Raw genomic sequence first — 17689 nt, 5'->3', positions numbered from 1 at the left:
AAAAAAAAAAAATAAAACTTTTTCTAGGGATTTTAAAATTTAGGTTTTCATATTTAGATCAATGATTCATTTTGAGTTAATTTTTGTCAATGATGTAAAGTAAGTATAGGTCAGGGTTAAGGATATTTTATATGAATATTTAAATATTTAAAAAATATATTATACTTTTGGAATTGAATTACTTTGTCAACTTTATTTCAGCAATTGACTCTAAACTGACTTCTGGTCTCCATTGTATCATCTACTTTCCTATCCTCATTGAAATGTCACACTATCCTGATTACAGTAGCTTTACATTGTCTTGCAATCTATAAGTCCTCGAAACTTGTTTTCTCAAAACAAATAGCTTTTTGATATCCATTTTATTTCCAAATAAACTGTTACTCATTTCTTATAGCTCTAATTTATCACCTTAGTTTTTTTTATTGTCGAATAGTATTACTTTGAGAAAAGGGTTTAAACAAACACATCTGGCTTGTGAAATGCCAAAGCTTTTACTGGGATGTATTTAAAGCACTGCAGCAGCCGTGTAGGCACAAATAAGACTCATGTGCCAACTGTTTACAACATTTGCCACCTACTACTATAAAATTCACTTCTTAAAGCCAGCAAGCCTATTTCTGCACTAGGATGCCAAAATTAATGCCAAGGATCTCTTAGGCGTTTTAGTAGCAAGAAAAGAATATATGATACAGTAGATATTTTCTAAGATACAGAGGTGAGTAAACAACACTTAGGATATAGAATAGAGAAGAATCCATGGAGTAAAGAAACAAAACAGAAACCAACAATCACCAGAAAACCCTACAGTGGCCATGAGGACCTTATAAAGGTCACAAGTAATAAAAAGAAATATAAGCACCACCTTTTGCTTCTAATTTGTTTTCTATTTGAGGCTTACGTATTTTTATAAACCACAGTTGAGATTTTCATTACAAATTTTCACTTAACCAACTCAGATACTGATTTTTTAATCTATCTGTAATTTTCAATCCATAAAAAGAAAGTATTCCATGGAATCCATCTTCAATGTGGTTATGGGTCACCCTAACTCCAGCATTCCGAAGTCGGGTGACATACATGACTCCCTCATCTCTTATAACATCATGTTGACAGGTGATGACATAGGTCAAGGGTAAACTACGCAACTTGTTGTCCTCAGCCAACAGAGGGGCTGCCCTCACATCTAGGAACCCTGGATACTTTTTAGATAGCTCAGAGGTACCATAAGTTGGACTGTTATAAGTGTGCCCTTTCTTAAACTTCTCTGGGAGTAAAGAACTCCAATTAACAAATTTGAAGAGATAGCTTGATTCCACTGGTACATGTTGATTGAAGAACATGGCTTTTTCAAGTGATCTGTCCGTGGTGAAGTATTCGCTCCAAAACCTGACCAAAAGTGATTTGGTCAAAGCTGGGAAATGTCCATTTTCCCGAGTAGATGGTAAATCCATATCAAGAAACTGAAGGCTAGGATAAATTAAAGACTGTATCTTGAGTTTGATCTTGACATCTGGATCATCTAGGAGCTGCAAATTATTTAAAGCAAGTTGTTGAAGTAATAATTTTACAGTTGACAACAATATTATATTAGTTTCAGGTGTACAACATAGTGATTAAACATTTGTATAACTTATAAAGTAATCAGCCCAATTAATCAAGTACACACCTGACACCATACATAGTTATTAAAATATTATTGACTATATTCCCTATTCTGTACCTTACATCCTGTGTCTGTTTTTATAACTGGCAATTTGCACATCTTAATCCCTTTCCCATTTTCATTCATCCCCCGAGCTCCCTCCCATCTGGAAACCATTAAAATGTTCTCCATATCTATGAATTTCTGTTTTGTTTGCTAATTTATTTTGTTTTTTAAATTTCACATATAAGTGAAATCACATGGCATTGTCTTTCTGTGTCTGACCCATTTCACTTAGCATAAGATTTCATTCTTTTATATGGGTGAGTAATATTCCATTGTACACATGTACCATCTCTTCTTTATTCATTCATTCATCGATAGACACTTAGGTTGCTTCCATATCTTGGCCATTGTAAACAATGCTGCAATGAACATAGGCATGCATATGTCTTTTTAATTAATGTTTTGGGTTTATTCAGATAAATACCAGAGCTGGAATTGTTGGGTCCTTCCTTGTTCTTTGTTACAGCCTTGTTTTAAAGTCTATTTTGTCTGATACAAGTATTGTTATCCCAGCTTTTCGTCGTTGATGCCATTTGCATGAAATAACATTTTTTTCATCTCTTTACTTTCAGTCTTTGTGTGTCTTTCAATCTGAAGTGGGTCTCCTGTAGGCAGCATATATATGGGTCTTGTTTTCTTATCCATTCAGCCACCCTGTGTCTTTTGATTAGAGCATTTAATCCATTTTCATTTAAAGTAATCATTAATGTAGTTATTGCCATTTTGTTATTCTTATTTTCTTATCTTTTTTTATTCTTCTTTTTAAAGAAGTCCCCTTAACATTTCTTATAATACTGGTTTGGTGGTGGTGAACTCCTTTAGCTTTTTCTTGTCAGAGTAGTTTTTAATCTGTCATTTAATTTTAAATGAAGCCTTGCTGGTAGAGTAAACTTGGTTGTAGGTTGTTGCTTTTCATCATTTTGAATAGTTCTACAATCCCTCTAGCCCTGCACAGTTTCTGTTGAGAAATAAGCTGACAATCTTATTGGAGCTCACTTGTAGGTATACTGAATTTCTCTGGCTGCTTTTAACATACTCTCCATCTTTAATCTTTTCCCTCTTAATTATGATGTGTCTTGGTGTGGGTCTCTTGGAATTCCTCTTACTTGAGATTCTGCACTTCCTGGACCTGTCTGTCTATTTCCTACACCAAGTTAGGGACGTTTTCTGTAACTGTTTCTTCAAATAGGTTTTCAATGTTGGTATACTTGATGCTGTCCCAGAGGTCCCTGAAGCTATCCTCATTTTTTAAATTCTTTATTTTTATTTTTTTTCTGTTCTAATTGGGTGTTTTCTGCCACCTTGCCTTCCAAATCACTGATTTGATCCCCTGCTTCATCTAATGCTATGTTGATTCCCTGTATTGTAGTCTTTATTTCAGTTCTTGCATTCTTCACTTCAGACTGGTTCCTTTTTGTTTTCTATCTCCAATTTTTATGTTTCCTATATATTTGTTAAAGTTCTAATTGACTTCATCTACTCTTCCCCTAAGTTTATTGAACATCCCTATAATCAGTGTTTTGAACTTTGCATCCGGTAGATTGTCTTCACTATGCTTAATTCTTTTTCTAGAGTTTTGTTCTTTCATTTGGGACATATGTCTTTGTCTCCTCATTTTATCTGCCTCCTTGTGTTTGCGATATGCATTCAGTAGAGCTGCTATGTCACCTTGGTATAATGGACATGGGTAGTAAGTATCTTGTGACACCCAGTGGCACAGTCTCCAGGTCACCTGAGCCAGGTGTTCCAGGAGTGCCCCTTGGGTGGATTGTATGTGCCCTTCTATTGTAGTTGAGCCCTGATTGCTGTTGGCACATCATTGGCAGGAATTGGCTCTTAAGCTGATTGACTATGAAGACTGGGTATGACTATAACAGAGGAGCTATTGTGCAAGGGCTGACCCCATGAACCAAGATTCACTTTAGCAGGGCTGTAACGCCTGCTGAGTCTCCTCTTTGTGTCATTAGCGGAGGTGGTTAGATGGTATCTGGTATGGTATGAAGCTGGCTGCCTGCTGTATTGGTTCTAGGGTCTCAGGAGCTCTCATGCAAACCAATGTCAATCACTGCCTGTGCCGTGACCAGGGCCACCTGTTATGAGCTACAAAGTGATCTTCAGATGGTTACTGCTTGTGCTAAGATTGGAGGTACCTAGTAGAGGTTAAACTGCTGCTAAGGTTGAACTTGAGGTCACTTAGCAAGAGGTATGAGGACTAGTGAGGCCCAACACTGCTTATTGGGGTTTGTGAATCTTTGCTAGATTTGAGAAAAGTCTGCAGCATGAGCCAAGACACGCTGTTTGTATGGAAAAGCCACTGGAAGTATCCTGGTTGTGCTCAAAAGTTGGGTGAGGTGGGGTCTCAGGGTGTCACCAGGGAATGGCAAACTGTGTTACCCAGGCTGACCAAGTTGGTGCTCACCTGTGACTGCGGCTGGATGAGGGAAGGGGTCAGCAAACGTACAATGGCTTCTCTCAGCATTTCCCTTGGGGAGAAAGCTGCCCCTGAGGCTCTCTCCTTAAACCAAACAATTCAGTTCCTCCTTGTATGTTCTTGGCACTTTTCCAGCCGCTGCCCCAGAACTGAAGCTCAGAGTGAGTGAGTTCATCAATGAGTAAGTGTATGTGTGGGCCCTTTGAGAGAACTGCCCTTGGTCTCCAGCAGCCTCTTGCTCAGCCAGTCTTCTCAGCCCCAGTCCCTGCTGCTTTTACATCCGCAGGTTATGGGGACTTGCCTTCCTGATACTGGTGCACCTGCTGTGGTGCTGGGGCCATTCCTCCTCAGAAACTGAAATATCCCTCCTGATTTTTAATCACCACAGGTGGGTGTGGGGCTGGCCCTTTCTGCATCCCTCTTCCTCCTACCAGCCTTGATGTGGCTGCTTCTTTATATTCTTAATGAGAGGAGTTCTGTTCAGCTAGACTGCGGGTGGTTCTCAGGGCTGGTTGTTCGGTAGTGTAGTTCCGATTCTGATGTGATTGTGAGAGGATGGGAGTACCAGTGTTTATCTACTCCGCCGTCTTGACCAGAAATCTTGAAAATATATTTTTTAAAAACTATAGAGTTAAGTATAATACACATAAAATCAAGTACATGATGTTATAAGACACAAATATAAAATATAATAAATGTGTTGAAGAATCAGGAAGTTCTCCATATGACCTGACCTGATGGCACACCCTTCTTGCTTCCCCATGACCACTGTTCTTCACTATGGAATTGATTACTGTGTTTTTAAAAAATTAAACCCCTTTTACTTGTTCTTAATCAATGTAGTTTAGTTGATTATATAAGTTCCATCTATTCTAGTTAAGCAATAACTATTATTGTGAGTTTTCCTAAATGCTTTTCTGCATCAATGATATATGATTTTGCTTATTTAATCTATTAATGTAAAATTCACTTAAAAATAAATTGTAGGGTACAGACTGACAACTCTCAGAAGAGGGGGGGTGGGGGGTTGGAAGAGATAAACCACAGAACTTACATGCATGTATGCATAACCAATGGACATGGACAACAAAGCCGGAGATGGGACCAGGGGGATGGGGAGGAGGGTGTCAATGGGGTAAAAAAGGAGAAACATCTGTAACAAATATAAAATATAATAATAATAATAATAAAATGGGGACAAATAAATAAATAAATTGTACTTTTCCTTGCATTACTAGTAACTTGCTTAAGGTGTATATATATGACATATATTTTTCTAATATTTTATTCATAATAATAATCTTTTAGTTTTCTGAGTGTGATTGGTTAATTGTCTTCCTTCCCAATATGCACATGAGGTTTGTTTTACAACAGGTTCACCCTGACCCTGAGATCATCTCTCTTAAGGCCTCACTTACAGTGAGGAGTGGTTGATGAGCACCCACATATTTGACCTTGACTCTGCTTCTGAAAGGGTTCCAAAGCTCATCTTGTTTGAACAGTTTCCTTCTGTTTGCCATAACCCTTTAGGTTAAAGAGATATTGAGTGCTGGAGTTATTTTATGGTTTTTTTTCTTCATCTTTTAAAAAACATTTGACTTAGAAATTTCCATCTTCTGCACTTTTTGATACGTTCCAGAATGTTATAAGGTATTTTATCCTGATTTTTAATAATTATGGGCTAGAATGAATTGTGCACTGTGATAGGCACCTGAACTACATATGACAAAGGGTTTATTATGCAACACACTCAATAGAAATTGATGCTTGAAATGGTTAGGCAGCTTGTCTCAGGCCACAGCTGGACATTACTTTAGCTTCCAAAATCCATGTCTCTGATGTATTCTTTGCACTGCATCAGGGTGCCTCTCAGAGAGACAATGAGTAGCAATGTAGAACTCAATTTCTGAGGAGTAACAAATATCTTTTCTGTAGTATACTTAGAACAAATCCTATAAGTTTTATCTTTACTTTGGCTGGTAATAATAAAAAGGTTATTCTAAAAATACTAATAGTCAAAATTTATATACTTTAAAATGTGTATAAAATATATAATAAAAATAAGTGCAAGGTTTGTTTTATTGCACAATAAATTTATGTGCAATATTTATGACTAGAATTAAATTGTAGACATGTTTTGCAAATATATTAGAATTTTTTCACCCTACAAGAACATTGCTTCTAAGCCATTAGTACTGAGTTTATTTCTTTGGTTAGATAAACCAGTATCAAAAGCAATTTAACTCATAATCTATTAGATTAATTATAATGAATTATTACCACATTAAATTTATAGTTAATAGGTGTCCAATTTTAGCTAAACATCATAGAAATAGTGTAATAATTAATATCTGAAAAGTATAGTTCCTTCTGCAAGTAAATAGTATTTATGAACCTGCTAACATTTTTGTCAGTTGGTAATTGTATTATTCTGATAACAATTTTCATGGAAGTTGGCATATTCCACTAAAGAATACTGCAATCATCTGATTCTCTAGTTATGTGAATTAGTGTCATTGATTGATTTCACAAATACATCCCCTAATGTAACAAACACTATGGTACTTACCTGACCATATCTATTAAGTTGAAACCAATGATCTAGAGAGGGAATTTTATTATTTTATTTTTAAAAATCTAGCAGAAAGTTGGAATAGAAGCACTATGATGTATACTGATGTTCTCTAATATGATCTCTATGTATTTCTAATATATTAATATAATATATTTGCTTGACTATTTTAATGTTTGAAATATGTTTAGTGTAGGCTATCTTTGAATTGAAACAAATCTCAGCAACATACCTGTTGAGATATTGCTGCAGCTGAGTTTCCTCCAGCACTATCTCCAGAAACACCAATTCTTTCAGGATCAACACCATATTTTTTAAGAACATCTGGGCGTAGGAACCACTTTAATGAATTATATATATCTTCAAATTGACTTGGAAAGTGGTATTGAGGTGAAAGTCTGTAGCTGAGGGCAGAAAATCAATGTTATTTAAGTCAATATTTTTAATAAAAATGTGTGTGTGTGTGTTGTGTGTGTGCATACATGTTTGTGTGCATGCTCTAACCCTAAAATCAAAAGTAAAATTTTTCTTTAACAAACATATTTGGAATCATAATTAATTCAAAGACAGACTTTATCCTAATGATAATGCTTAATATGAAAACTTTCAGAAATGTCATTTTCACACTAATAAAGGCTTGAATGCAAAACTTGGATTAGATTTAAGAAAAACAAAAACAAAAACAAATCCCAGATGATAACTAAGTAAATGTCTCCCAAATGTTATTTTCTTTGGAACCATTACACTTTATTACTAACCAATAAATGTAAAAAAAAAAAAAATCTTAGAAATCATTCTAATCCAATTTAATCTAATGATCAAGTTGGCATGCAATCATGACTATGTTTTTTATTTTCTATTACTGATTATTGATCTAGAATGCTTTTTAGAATAGATTTTGCCAGTATTCCCACATTATCTAGTTATTAATTCCTTTTAATGAAGAATTATACCATGAAATATACTATACTAATTGCTTTAAATGTATTTTATCACCTAATTCTCAAAACAGCTCTATGATATAGAAAATATTATATGACGCCCAGTTTACATATGAGAAAATGGAGCTAAAATGAGATTCGACTGTCACAAAGTCACTCAGGTAACTCTCTGTGCACATTTTGAAGCTGAGTCACTCACTCTGCAGCCGTCCTCCTTATTCACACTGCTAATTACAAGTAGGGTAGAAATCCAGCAAAGGCAAGTTGTCAGCAAAGTTTAAAACTTTAATTTTATTCTAACAATTTCTTGACTTCCTGTTTTTGATTCTCACTTGACCCAACTATGCAAGTCTTCTCTCTGTGTCTCTTTCTGGTCATGCCCAAGCTCACTTTTTCTTTTATTTATTTATTTATTTTTTTTTATCCTCACCCGAGGACATTTTTCCATTTTTTGTACAGACAGAGTGGGAGGGAGAGAGAGGAAGAGAGAGAGAGGGAAACATCGATGTGAAAGAGACACATCGAGTGGCTGCCACCCGCACGACCAACCAGGGCCGGGGACAAACTGCAACCAAGGTACATGCCCTTAGCGGGAACCGAACCCGGGTCTCTCAGGACCGCAGGCCGACGCTCTAACCGCTGAGCCAAACTGGCCAGGGCCAAGCTCACTTTTTCTATTCTCACCTTCTCATGTTCATTTGAAACACATCTGGCATAACCAAGGAATGACCAGGATGGCTGAAAACATCTTACTATGTAAGGCACCTGGCTCAAACACAAACACACTAACAGGGCTCTTACTTGGTTGAAATGACGACGGCATCAAGTCTATTAACTGTTTGTCTTGACAGCGTGTCATAATTCAAATTAGCTGAAAGAAAAGAAAATAACATCAGACACTGAAAAATACTTTGATGTGTTTTTTGTTTGTTTGTTTTTCAGCAAAAAGCCTACTAGGACACTTTGTTCTTCATTAAAATGTTCTGGAAAGATACTTCTTATATGTCCTCATAGCTATAGAACATGAATTCTTTTACTTAGTGTTCCTTTCACATGTGCGTTGTCAGTTTGCTTGTCCCTCCCCACATTTCACACTGTATAATTTAAGCTAACTTCATTCTCCTCAAGATTAATCTGTGCTCTCTTCCATCAGCAGGGGTTAGTTGTTGAAAGAATAAACATAAATATACCTCCCTGATTTTCAGGAAGTCACAGTCTACTGGAGACAGGACTAGGGAGGAGCAGGTGTATAAACTAAGAGCAATAATGCAACATACCAGTTGCTTTAATGGAAGTGTGGAGAGAGTGCTCTATGGAATAGTATTAGACTTTATTAGAACTGCCAGAGGAAGTTAAGGAAGAGCAGGAAGGAAATAGGGAACAGCTGAGACCTGATTTATGCATCTATATTTCCTAGGCAGACAAGAAGATTTGTGTTAGTTGGGGTGTTTTTGTCCATGCGTATGGGGTGGAGATGGCACATGTTTGCTATTGTGGTTGGGAAAGTACCCATAAAAAAATTTTGAGGAGAAAAATAGAATTTGACAGTAACCAGAGGAGGGTGAGATCATAATAGGAAAATATCAGGATATGAAGTTGTTGCAGAAGGTCATAAAAAGAGGAGTACATAGTCTCTTGTGATGTTTCCAAAGTTGGGTGCTGAACATTCTTAAATAAAATACAACTACGTTTAAAACTTCTAATATTTACTATTGAAAATAATGTTTATATTTTGGATTGAAACACAGATTTTTGTATTTTTCTTTAATATTGAAAGAGAAAGCAAATACTATTTTATTTATGAGCCTATTCTTTACTTCTTTATCTTGGTGAGCACAGATGGAAAGATTTTTAATAAACTGCTTTGGGCAGCAGAAACTCATGGAAACTAACTGAAGCATGGCATAGTCAGATTTTTAAAAATTTTATTTTTCATATTTAGTCCTAAAAACATCGCTTCGTTGCCAGGTGATGATTTTACTGTCTGAAGTTATAGAAAATATTAGGATCCCACTCTCTACTGCTCCAATTTACATTTCCAATCTACACCAAAACTCATCAATCCTCTTTTTCTCCTGAAAAGGAAGGAAGAAAACATAACACAGGAAGTTATGTTCCTCCTCATGATTGGAGTCAATACTTCCACTCTGTATGGAATCCAATTCCCTCCCACATCCCACACATCAGGCAAACTTCCTCCCACACTCCAGTGCCCCTCCCACATTTTTTCAACATACTTCCATTTACTGCCATCTTTACCGTCTGCTTATAAATGTGTTCATAGACCTTCTAGATATAAATATGGAGCCACACCACTCAGGGTTGTACATACATTTTATATTAAATAAAAATAAAGTCTATTTAGTCAACTCTGTGCTTCTTTTCTACCTAAAACCGTGTCTTTCATATCTAAATTTATTTCCTCTTTTCTCATTCACTATTAAATTCAATTTTTGTTTTCATTACAACATTCCATAATTTTGGCAATTAACAAGTTTAATAATAATGTTCTATGTGCATGAAACAGTTTCTCTTCTTACCTGAGATTTGGTATAGCTTTTAATATTGATTACTTCCTTTCAGACAGAAATTTGAAATAATTTTTTAAATTAACATTGTTGCAAAGAAATAAATTTTAGATAGCTGGAGAATTTTGTTAGCTGCGATAATATTTACCTGATATGTCTGAGTAAATATCTTAATAAAATATATGCTGTAGAATATATAAAAATTGCCACAAGGGGCACATACCAAAACTCCCTAAACAATAACCACCACCATGAATATAAAATATGGCCCTTCTTAGTGCCTCTGACTTTCGATTCGGTATATAAACACGGACAGGAACATTGTTGAAAGTTGTCTCCGTCACAGTGACATTTTCGTCTGATCTGGCTGGGACATCTAGCAAGCTCACGAAGAAATTTAGAGTCTTCAAGTAATGGCTGATTCCCAGTAGTTCACCAAAGTGAGCCTAAAAGGATAGAGAGAAAAAAAAACACTATGCCAGGTGACAAACAGCAAATGCCAATGTTGTGTAGGAACATAGAAGCATGCAAAAATGCTCCCAGTGGTCCTGTGTATTGCCACAGGGGAATCTGAATGACACAGAAATATTAGAGATTCAGAATCTTTGCCATAATAGATGCCCCAGATTTTTTTTTTTAAAGATATTTAAAGAATTCTTGAGATATCAAATGATTCAAAGTTGAGAAACTGCCTATGCCAGTGACTTCACCCAAATTAGAGTTTTGCATATTAAGTGTGGTTATTTGGGAATTTGGAAACTGAAATGATCATTGGACTTCAAAATGTTCACCTTTCGCAGGCTAACCAGTGTATTGTTGAGAAGGCCAGAGCAGCATAAAGATCTAAGTAGGGCTGGAAGAATGAATGGCAAATATGTAGAACAAAGTGGAGACTCATGGATACAGAGAAAGACTGACATTGTCAGAGGGGTGGGGGCTGAGGGCTGTGTCAGAAGGGTGAAGATCTTAAGCAAAGAAAAAAAAAATGGTTTATGGACAGACTACAATACGGTGATTGCCAGAGGGACAGGGGTGGAGGGAGGTAGAAGACGGCCAAGGGGGTAGATGGTGACGGAAGGAGACTTGGCTTGGGGTGGTGAACACACAATACCGTGTACAAATGATATATTATAGAATTATATACCTAAAACCTATATAATTTTATTAACCAATGTCACCCCAATAAATTCAACACAAAAATGTACAAAAAGGTGATAAAAGCAATATTTTTAAAAAATAATCTCAAACCTGGAAGCTTCAAGCTGTCCCAATGCACGTAAGGAAAACCTGTACAATCTGGTTCAGGGTGGAAAACACTTTTCACAAGTGCATGTGATCTTGAACCCAGGGTAGGTCTGCTAGTGTTATCTTCCCAAGCCCATATGCAACCTCAGAGTCCTTCAGGATACGGCTGAGCAATCTATCAGAGTGGGCACTGCAGTTACCTGTCTTTGAAATTCTGACCTTTGGAGATTGTCTGTATGGCAGACTAGTGGACAGTGATTCTATTCAATGCCTTCTCTTTATCTTCATCACTGAATTATTAAAAGTTTGAATTATCATTCTTTATTTTTATGCTCAAGTTGATTGGTAAAGAATGAAGTAGTACGAAAGAGCTTTAATTCAAGCAAGAAGTTGTGAAGGTTTTTGTTTTTTTTTCTCTAGCTGAGTGGAGGGGAAAATAATTAGAAAAAAATTCATCTACTTCATCAATGGGATGATACACTTTTAAAGGTTTTGAAAAGATGACATATGATATGGTAGTCTGTTGTCCTTAGCAAAAAAAATATTATTTTCTTAAAAAAATGGGAATGAGGACATGGCTGGTTTGGTTCAGTGGTTAGAGCATCGGCCCTCAGACCAAAGAGTCTTGGGGTTGATTCCTGTCAAGGGCATGTACCTCAGTTCCAGTTTGGTCCCTAGCTCTGGTCGGGGTCATGTGGGAGGCAGCCACTTGATGTGTCCCTCTCACATCGATGTCTCTCTCTCTCCCTCCTTCCCACTCCATCTGAAGATAAATGGAAAAATATCTTCTGGTGAGGACTTTTAAAAAAAATGAGAATGAGTGCTTTCAGGTAAATCTACATTTTTCTTCTATAGGAGAGCACACAGGGAAGGAAGGAAGGAAGGAAGGAAGGGAGGAAGGGAGGAAGGGAGGAAGGGAGGAAGGGAGGAAGGGAGGAAGGGAGGAAGGGAGGAAGGGAGGAAGGGAGGAAGGAAGGAAGGAAGGAAGGAAGGAAGGGAGGAAGGGAGGAAGGAAGGAAAGGGAGGAAGGGAGGAGGGAGGGAGGGACAGAAAGAGGGAGGGAGGAAAGGAGGAAAGAGAAAAATAAATAAACAAAAAAATCAATTAAATAGTCAAAAAGATAAACTATTTCTTCCAAGAACTAAGAGTCACAGGAAACCCTTAAACTGCAAATTCCGTGCAGTATTGGATCAAAGCAAGCGCAACCAGCGGACTTGCACAGAAGCCTGTTGCTGGGGCAACGCGAAAGGCAGGAAAAGGACAGTGGAGGGCTCTGAAGGAGGGAAATCCTGCGGAAGGACAATGACCATTTATTCCAAGAGTGAAGGAAGCTTGTGATGATCATAGGATCCAGGAGCAGGAGACATTAAGAGGCCTGATTACTGAGAGAAGTAGCTAAAGAAACTCAGAAGTCAGCCAGCAAGTTCCAGAGGCCACTGATTTCAGAAATTGAAAGTGGAGGATAACACTGGGAAAGCAGGGCTGTATTCCTTGCCAACAACAGCCGGTGATGAAACAGGGGATTCAGGGGGGATGGAGAAAATTTTAAAGGTGAGAAGTTGCAAAGATATGTCTGTCTATCTATTATCTATCTATCTATCTATCTATCTATCTATCTATCTATCTATCTGATAAGAGTTCTTCAGCACAAAAACTGAAACACAAAATGTCCTGGTCCCACCTCTATTCCCCGGGATATCGTTAAAAATTTGTCCAAAAAAGTTGTCTCATTCAGACGTGGAAGTGGGGTACAGATAGACAATCCCCAGGAGAGGGGGTGGTGGGGGAGAGATAAACCACAGAACTTATATGCATGTATGCGTGAACAGTGGACATGGACAACAAACTGGGGACAGGGCGGGGAGGGAGGGGGAGAAGGAATCAGTGGGGGGAAAAGGAGAAACATCTGTAACAAAAATAAATTAATTAATTTAAAAAAGTTGTCTCATTCAAATAGAAATAACACAATAATTGTATATATAACGTTAATGAAGGTACTGTGTAGTATAAAAAAAAATAAGTCTCCAGTACATTAAGAAAACACATTAGAAAAAGTCACTGCAAAGTGGATACAGTATATTACACAATATTATAAAATAAAAATTTTAAAACAACATAAGAAGAAATATCACAAAGCAGAAATCTATGTATTCAAGAAAGATAGAAGTAGATAAAAGGAAGTGATCAGTAGTCAATAATATGAAAGGATAAAAGCTGGTTCTGGTAGAGCACAGAAAAGAAATAAGAAAAAAAAGACAAAATAATTTCAGAAATAAATACGCAATTAAAAGAAACTCAAGGTATTGTATATAACAGAAATGACAAAAACAAATAAAAGGGAAGAAAAATGAAAAGAAGTACTTAAGATAAAATGACATTGTTTAGAAGACTGATAAATATGTCTGTGCATGTATAACTGTACATATAAATATATATACACATAACTAATCCACATAATAAAAGAAATCAAAACGATGCACCAAATTTATAATTTAAACATGATTTAAGAATAACTTAAGAAAATAAGACTTGAAGCTACATTCCAGTGAAACCCAAATCCAACAACATATGTGTATTGAAATTACTAAAAATAATCAAATCACTAATAAGAAAATGCTAACAAGATATATATTGCACTGATTCGGAGCTAAGTTAAATGCCAATAGAGAGTATTAAACATCTTAAAAATAAGTAAAAGCCAAGTGTTTTATTACTCAGGCTAATTGTCATTGAATTACTCCCCCCACCCCTCCACCCCCAGCACATGTGATTTGCTACAGAGATTAAGGAAGATAATGAATGGTTTCATTTCTAAGTAATTAGCCTCACTTGAAAAGAACCATAGGTCTCCCAGGGCCAGACATGGTGACCTAGTGGTCAGCCAACCAGGCAGTTGCCAGGTCACCACAGCAGTTCATCTGTCTATTGGACATCACACATTTCCCTGGCCTTTACCAGTGGCCTGTTTCCAAATATATCAGTAAGAATTCATTTTCATGTCTGAATACAAGATTACTGCATAGAATTCTGTCACTAATCACAGTATTGCTCAGTCCTATCGTTTCTGTAGTTCATGCTATGAAACTCACAAGAAGACTTTCTGTTCTCAGCCAGTATATTTTGTCCTATTGTATTTAAAATTAAAACTACTTGACTTCCTCCTCCATATTCATTCTGTTAGTGGTGGCACTAAGGAATAGTTAAAATATTAAAAAGATTTAAAAATCAACAAACTCAAAGAACAAAACTTCCAAGACAGTAGAAATTGTTAAAAATAAACAGACATGTTCTCCTGATTAAACTGTTAAATACTGAGTCAATCAAATTCTGTACTTACCAACGCATTTATAGTGTTTGCTGCCATGAACAGCCCCGTGACTTTCCATGGCTCCTCAATGTTGTCTGGGAGAGGGGTATAAACATAATATGCTGTGAGGACCCCCACCACGAGAAGCGAAATAATCTTACTTCCCATGTTGTTTCTCCCTGCTCCACTTGCCAGCACTTTGAAATATTCACAGACAGAAGCTTCATGCCCAATTTCAATTGTGCCATAAAGTGTAATCCAACTTCCTGAACCCAGCTCCACTGCTCAGCGTGCCGTTTCATTGGCTGTTGACCAATAAGCAATAGAAGAGGGAAGATCTCTGTGATCTTACAACACTGTTGACAAGTATCGTCATGCCCAAGCTGCTGGCAGTCAAAGGAACATTGTATTGCTTAATTATTACTACATGCAGAATACTTGAACTATTTTCTTCTTTTTTATATCAAGGTGAATTTATTATTTCTGAAAATAGTTCAAAGGTTATGTCAGGTGTCAATATTAAGGAAAACCAGGTGAAAAATGTACAGGAAATCTGTGCTATCTTTGCAACTTTTCTCTAAATCTAAAATTATTCCCAAATGAAAGTTTATTTTAAAGCCCTTCAAAACCTTGATAGTACAAATATAACTAAATAATCATTAAACATTTTATTTAAATGTTCCCCATGAAAAGATATTTACAAAAAAAAATGTTATTTCACAAAGGAGGTTATACACACACACACACACACACCAATCTGTGTATGTGTGTATATATATATATGATATGGATAAAAAAGTAATTAAAAGAATATACACCAAAGTGTTACAGTTATTTCTCTTTGAATGATGGGAATTAATAGGTGATTTTTTTCCCTGAATACCTTTATTTTCCAAGTTTGTTTTCTTTTTATAATAAGTAGGTCTTATTTTGGTAATAAAAGTAAGATTTTTTTCTTTCTTTTAAAAACAATAATTAATTTATTTTTGTTACAGATGTTTCTCCTTTTTCCCCTCAGACACCCTCCTTCTATCCCATGCCCCACCCCAACACCAAGCATTCTTGTCTGTGTCCATTGGTTACACATACATGCATATAAGTTAGGAAAGTTTTCTGTCACTATTTCTTCAAATATATTCTCTAACCCTTGCTCATTTTTTTCTTCTTCTTTTAGGACTCTTATGATGCAGATGTTGTTACATTCATATTGTTTCACAATTTTCTTTAGCTGACAGCTTGGGATTTTAAGTCTGAATGAGCTGCTCACAGCTAAAACAGCTGCTGTCCATGGGCTCCCAGCCCACCCTCTTGTGCCTCCACTGTTCCTACCAAGCTGTAGGTTATGGGGTGCTCTCCAGCTGCTTTTCTGTTGGTTTTTCCTGACGGTTTGTCCTTATTTTAGTTGTAATTCTAGTTTGGTCCTGGGAGATGGTCTGTGCCGCTTCCATTCACCCTGCCGCTATTTTGGACTTTTCTCCCCCCCCCCCCTCCTGTTTTTTTCTCCTACAGGTCATAGGAAAATAAAAGAAACCTAGGTATATGCTTGAAATTACAAATTTTTTGGAGAAGGAAAACAAGTATATTTATGTACTGAGAGATTTTACAAAGTCAGAGGAATGTGCTCACACAAATTTTATATCATTATAACATTTTATTGTCTTGCTATAATGATAAACATCAGTAAGTAATACTAATTATGTTAAAATTATACAGCAATCATGGAGACAGCTAATAGTTTTTAAACACTTACTCTAGACTCCAATCAGTACACTAAAACAATTAAATTTTATTTAATCCTCAATAGTGTTATTGTCATGTGAGAGAGAAAGAAACAGACCACAGATAGTTCAGAAAGTTGTACAAGCTGATTCTGTAGTATGGTGTGAAGCCACTAACGTCTTCCATGAGTGCACACTGAAACCTCCCTTGACATAGTTCATCAATTAGTCTCAGATCACAGACAAGCAACTGAAATTAAGATGAAGTAATTTGTCAAGGTCTTACAAAACCAAGTAGCAGTGTTGAAGACAGTTACTGTTCCCTGAATGTCCTTGAGCCCTCATAATTTTTAGATACCTTCTCTAGCAGTTAAGTAAGGTTATGGGACTAGTTGTAGCCAATGGATCTGATAGAAATTAATGTGTCATTTCAAGACAGAAGTAGTTCAAATCCATAAGACCTGGAAACGATCTTTTGAAAAGGTAGCATCATAAAACATAGGAAGTTTGGAGTAAGTGACCCAAGGGTTCATTTGCACACACTCCATAAGAACTTTCTTGAGGAGCCAGTAAATATTATGTCAAGTTTAAAGTACTGCATGACTTAATCCTCATACCACTTTAAATATATTATATCATGTAGTCTCATATCAACAGTGAAATGTAAGTACTAATATTACGAGAGGCTTTCTTTTCCAAGGTGACATTAATACATATTTTCAAGCTTTCATTTAGGCCTGCATCCTCCGGCTCTGAGGTGTTTATTCTTAACACTCTGCAAACGAATGAGTAGTGGAAATACACAGGAGCTAGTTATGTTGCATGATGTCTGTTTAATTGTATTTGAACAATTTCACGAACTCTCAGGACTTTTATTTCTCTTTACCTCTCTGTATCTGTGTTGGGTCCTGGGAAAGTGGCCTGTTGTTGAGAGAGGCCCTGGTTTGGGACATGACCCAGAACTGGCTGCACAGGCACAGACCCTGCTTCCTTACATAAGCATGACACAGCAAAAGCGCAGGACGCAGGCGCCACGCATCACCCCGTGTTGATCATCCCCTTTCAGGAGTCTATAAAAACTGTTAGAAGTATTGAATGAAGCTGCTGCTGCTGGGAATAAAGATGCTGCTACTGTTTGTTGATCCCTCCTGATGTGGGCTTCGAGGTCTTTCTTTACCTTGGGTATCTCACCACCAAAACACCCTTGTAGCCCCTGACTCTGACAATCTGTCTTTT

General features: G+C 36.7%; 1 protein-coding gene across 1 annotated transcript; it reads right to left on the bottom strand.

Annotated features, from left to right (window-relative positions):
- Positions 1-221: 221 nt before the first annotated feature.
- On the bottom strand, positions 222-14961 carry LOC118617395 (arylacetamide deacetylase-like). The gene is made up of 5 exons (XM_036243313.1): positions 14766-14961; positions 10407-10629; positions 8457-8526; positions 6947-7118; positions 222-1529 (listed from the first exon to the last, which is right to left on the bottom strand). The coding sequence occupies exons 1-5, from the start codon at positions 14901-14903 to the stop codon at positions 933-935; spliced, it is 1200 nt and encodes a 399-aa protein (XP_036099206.1). The 5' UTR covers positions 14904-14961; the 3' UTR covers positions 222-932.
- Between the last annotated feature and the right edge of the window lie 2728 nt (positions 14962-17689).

The sequence above is a fragment of the Molossus molossus genome, unplaced genomic scaffold (assembly GCF_014108415.1).
Source record: "Molossus molossus isolate mMolMol1 unplaced genomic scaffold, mMolMol1.p scaffold_m16_p_5, whole genome shotgun sequence".
In the NCBI taxonomy this organism is placed as follows: domain Eukaryota; kingdom Metazoa; phylum Chordata; class Mammalia; order Chiroptera; family Molossidae; genus Molossus; species Molossus molossus.
The sequence above is the reverse complement of the archived record's forward strand: the minus strand, read 5'-3'. Positions and strand labels throughout refer to the sequence as shown.

What these genes read in the sequence shown, in the direction of transcription:
- LOC118617395 (XM_036243313.1), bottom strand. Translation starts at nt 14,903, where the DNA reads ATGGGAAGTAAGATTATTTCGCTTCTCGTGGTGGGGGTCCTCACAGCA. An exon ending in CAAACACTATAAATGCGTTG is followed by an intron (nt 10,630 to 14,765) that starts GTAAGTACAGAA and finishes CTATCCTTTTAG; the next exon opens with GCTCACTTTGGTGAACTACT. An exon ending in CTGCAGCAATATCTCAACAG is followed by an intron (nt 1,530 to 6,946) that starts GTATGTTGCTGA and finishes AATAATTTGCAG; the next exon opens with CTCCTAGATGATCCAGATGT.